General features: G+C 63.5%; 1 protein-coding gene across 1 annotated transcript in view; it reads right to left on the reverse strand.

Moving 5' to 3' along the window:
* Positions 1 to 1,218, reverse strand: part of MUC4 (mucin 4, cell surface associated) — a 10,435-nt gene that overhangs the window by 1,063 nt on the left and 8,154 nt on the right. Inside the window, exons 20-23 of the mRNA XM_010085367.1 lie at positions 1,019 to 1,083; positions 525 to 724; positions 146 to 314; positions 21 to 59 (exon numbers count right to left, since the gene is read on the reverse strand). Coding sequence (XP_010083669.1) covers positions 21 to 59; positions 146 to 314; positions 525 to 724; positions 1,019 to 1,083 — 473 coding nt within the window. The remainder of the gene's footprint in view (positions 1 to 20; positions 60 to 145; positions 315 to 524; positions 725 to 1,018; positions 1,084 to 1,218) is intronic.

Consider the following 1,218-nt stretch of genomic DNA (forward strand, 5'->3'; position numbering starts at 1 on the left):
GGCCGCCTAGCCGCTCGCACCGGGTGCCGGCGGGGGAGAAGATGGAGAAGGGGATGCAGCTGTGGATAGGGAGGGAGGAGCGGTGATGCTGTGGGGAGAAGCAGCCGCGCTGGGTAGCCTCGTCCACCCCCAGCACTGCTGCTACCTGCACTTGGGTCCCTCAGGCAGGTGCTGGCACCAGCCACCGTGCTGGCAGTAGCCCATCTTGCAAGGGGAGATGCAGACGAAGCCAACGGTCCCCACGTAGTGGAGCCGGTAGCCTTTGTAGCTGTACAGACCGCAGGGGAAATACTGCCTCAGCTCAGCCACCGTCACTGGGGAGGGAAGGCACGGGTTCGGCCCCACGGCAGCATCACCCCTTGGTGCTTCCCCAGGTCTCCTTGAGCTGGATCCACACCTGGGCTGGGGACTGCCACCCACCCCACGGTGCTACCCGAACCCCAGGGCACTCAGGGTGATTGGGACAATGGGGACAGTAGCGTGCTCCTCTTGGGCTCCCCAGCTCAGTGCTGGGAGCAACTCACGCTTCACCAGGTCGGTGATGTTGTCCTGGTGCAGGCGCTGGAAGACGAGGGTTGTGCCTGCCTCCCGCCGTCCCCGCCGCCTGTTGAAGGCGCTGGTGATGGCCCCCAGCAGCTCCTCGTTCAGGAACCGGATGACAGCGCTGTGGCTGTCATAGGCGAACTCGGACACCAGTGTGAAGGTGAAGCCATCGCTGTCTGTCCTGTGGGGAAAAGACGAGGCTGCTGGCAGTGCCACTGCTGCATCACCGAGCGACCGAGCCTTACCATGTCTTGGTTTCCCCACTTGGGGAGTGGTAAAGAAGGGATGAGGCAGGAGGAGATGGAAGGTGCCCTGGGGCTTGTGTGTCAAAGGGTTTATCAACATCAGGGCTGGAAAAAGGGACCCTGGGTTTGGGGAAAAATGCCCTTTCTGTCCCAAACTCTGTGGACCCATGCCCAGCCCTGCGCCGCTGGCTCCCCAGGGTGGGCACGGGGTCGTTCCATGGCTGACTCACGTCTGGGTGATGTTGGTGTTCCTCTGGAAAGCCTTTACCTCCAGGGAGCCCAGGATGGCTGAGACCTGCGGCAGGGGGAGCGGGATGGCGTTAGGGGAGGGCAGGACGGCACCAGCACAGGGCGAGGCTGAAGGGTGACAAGGGCACCACGTTTGAGCCCCAGGGGCTGTGCTGGCCTTTTGTGCCCGTGCTGGGGACCT

The sequence above is a fragment of the Pterocles gutturalis genome, unplaced genomic scaffold, assembly GCF_000699245.1.
Source record: "Pterocles gutturalis isolate BGI_N339 unplaced genomic scaffold, ASM69924v1 scaffold880, whole genome shotgun sequence".
Classification (NCBI taxonomy): Eukaryota; Metazoa; Chordata; class Aves; order Pterocliformes; family Pteroclidae; genus Pterocles; species Pterocles gutturalis.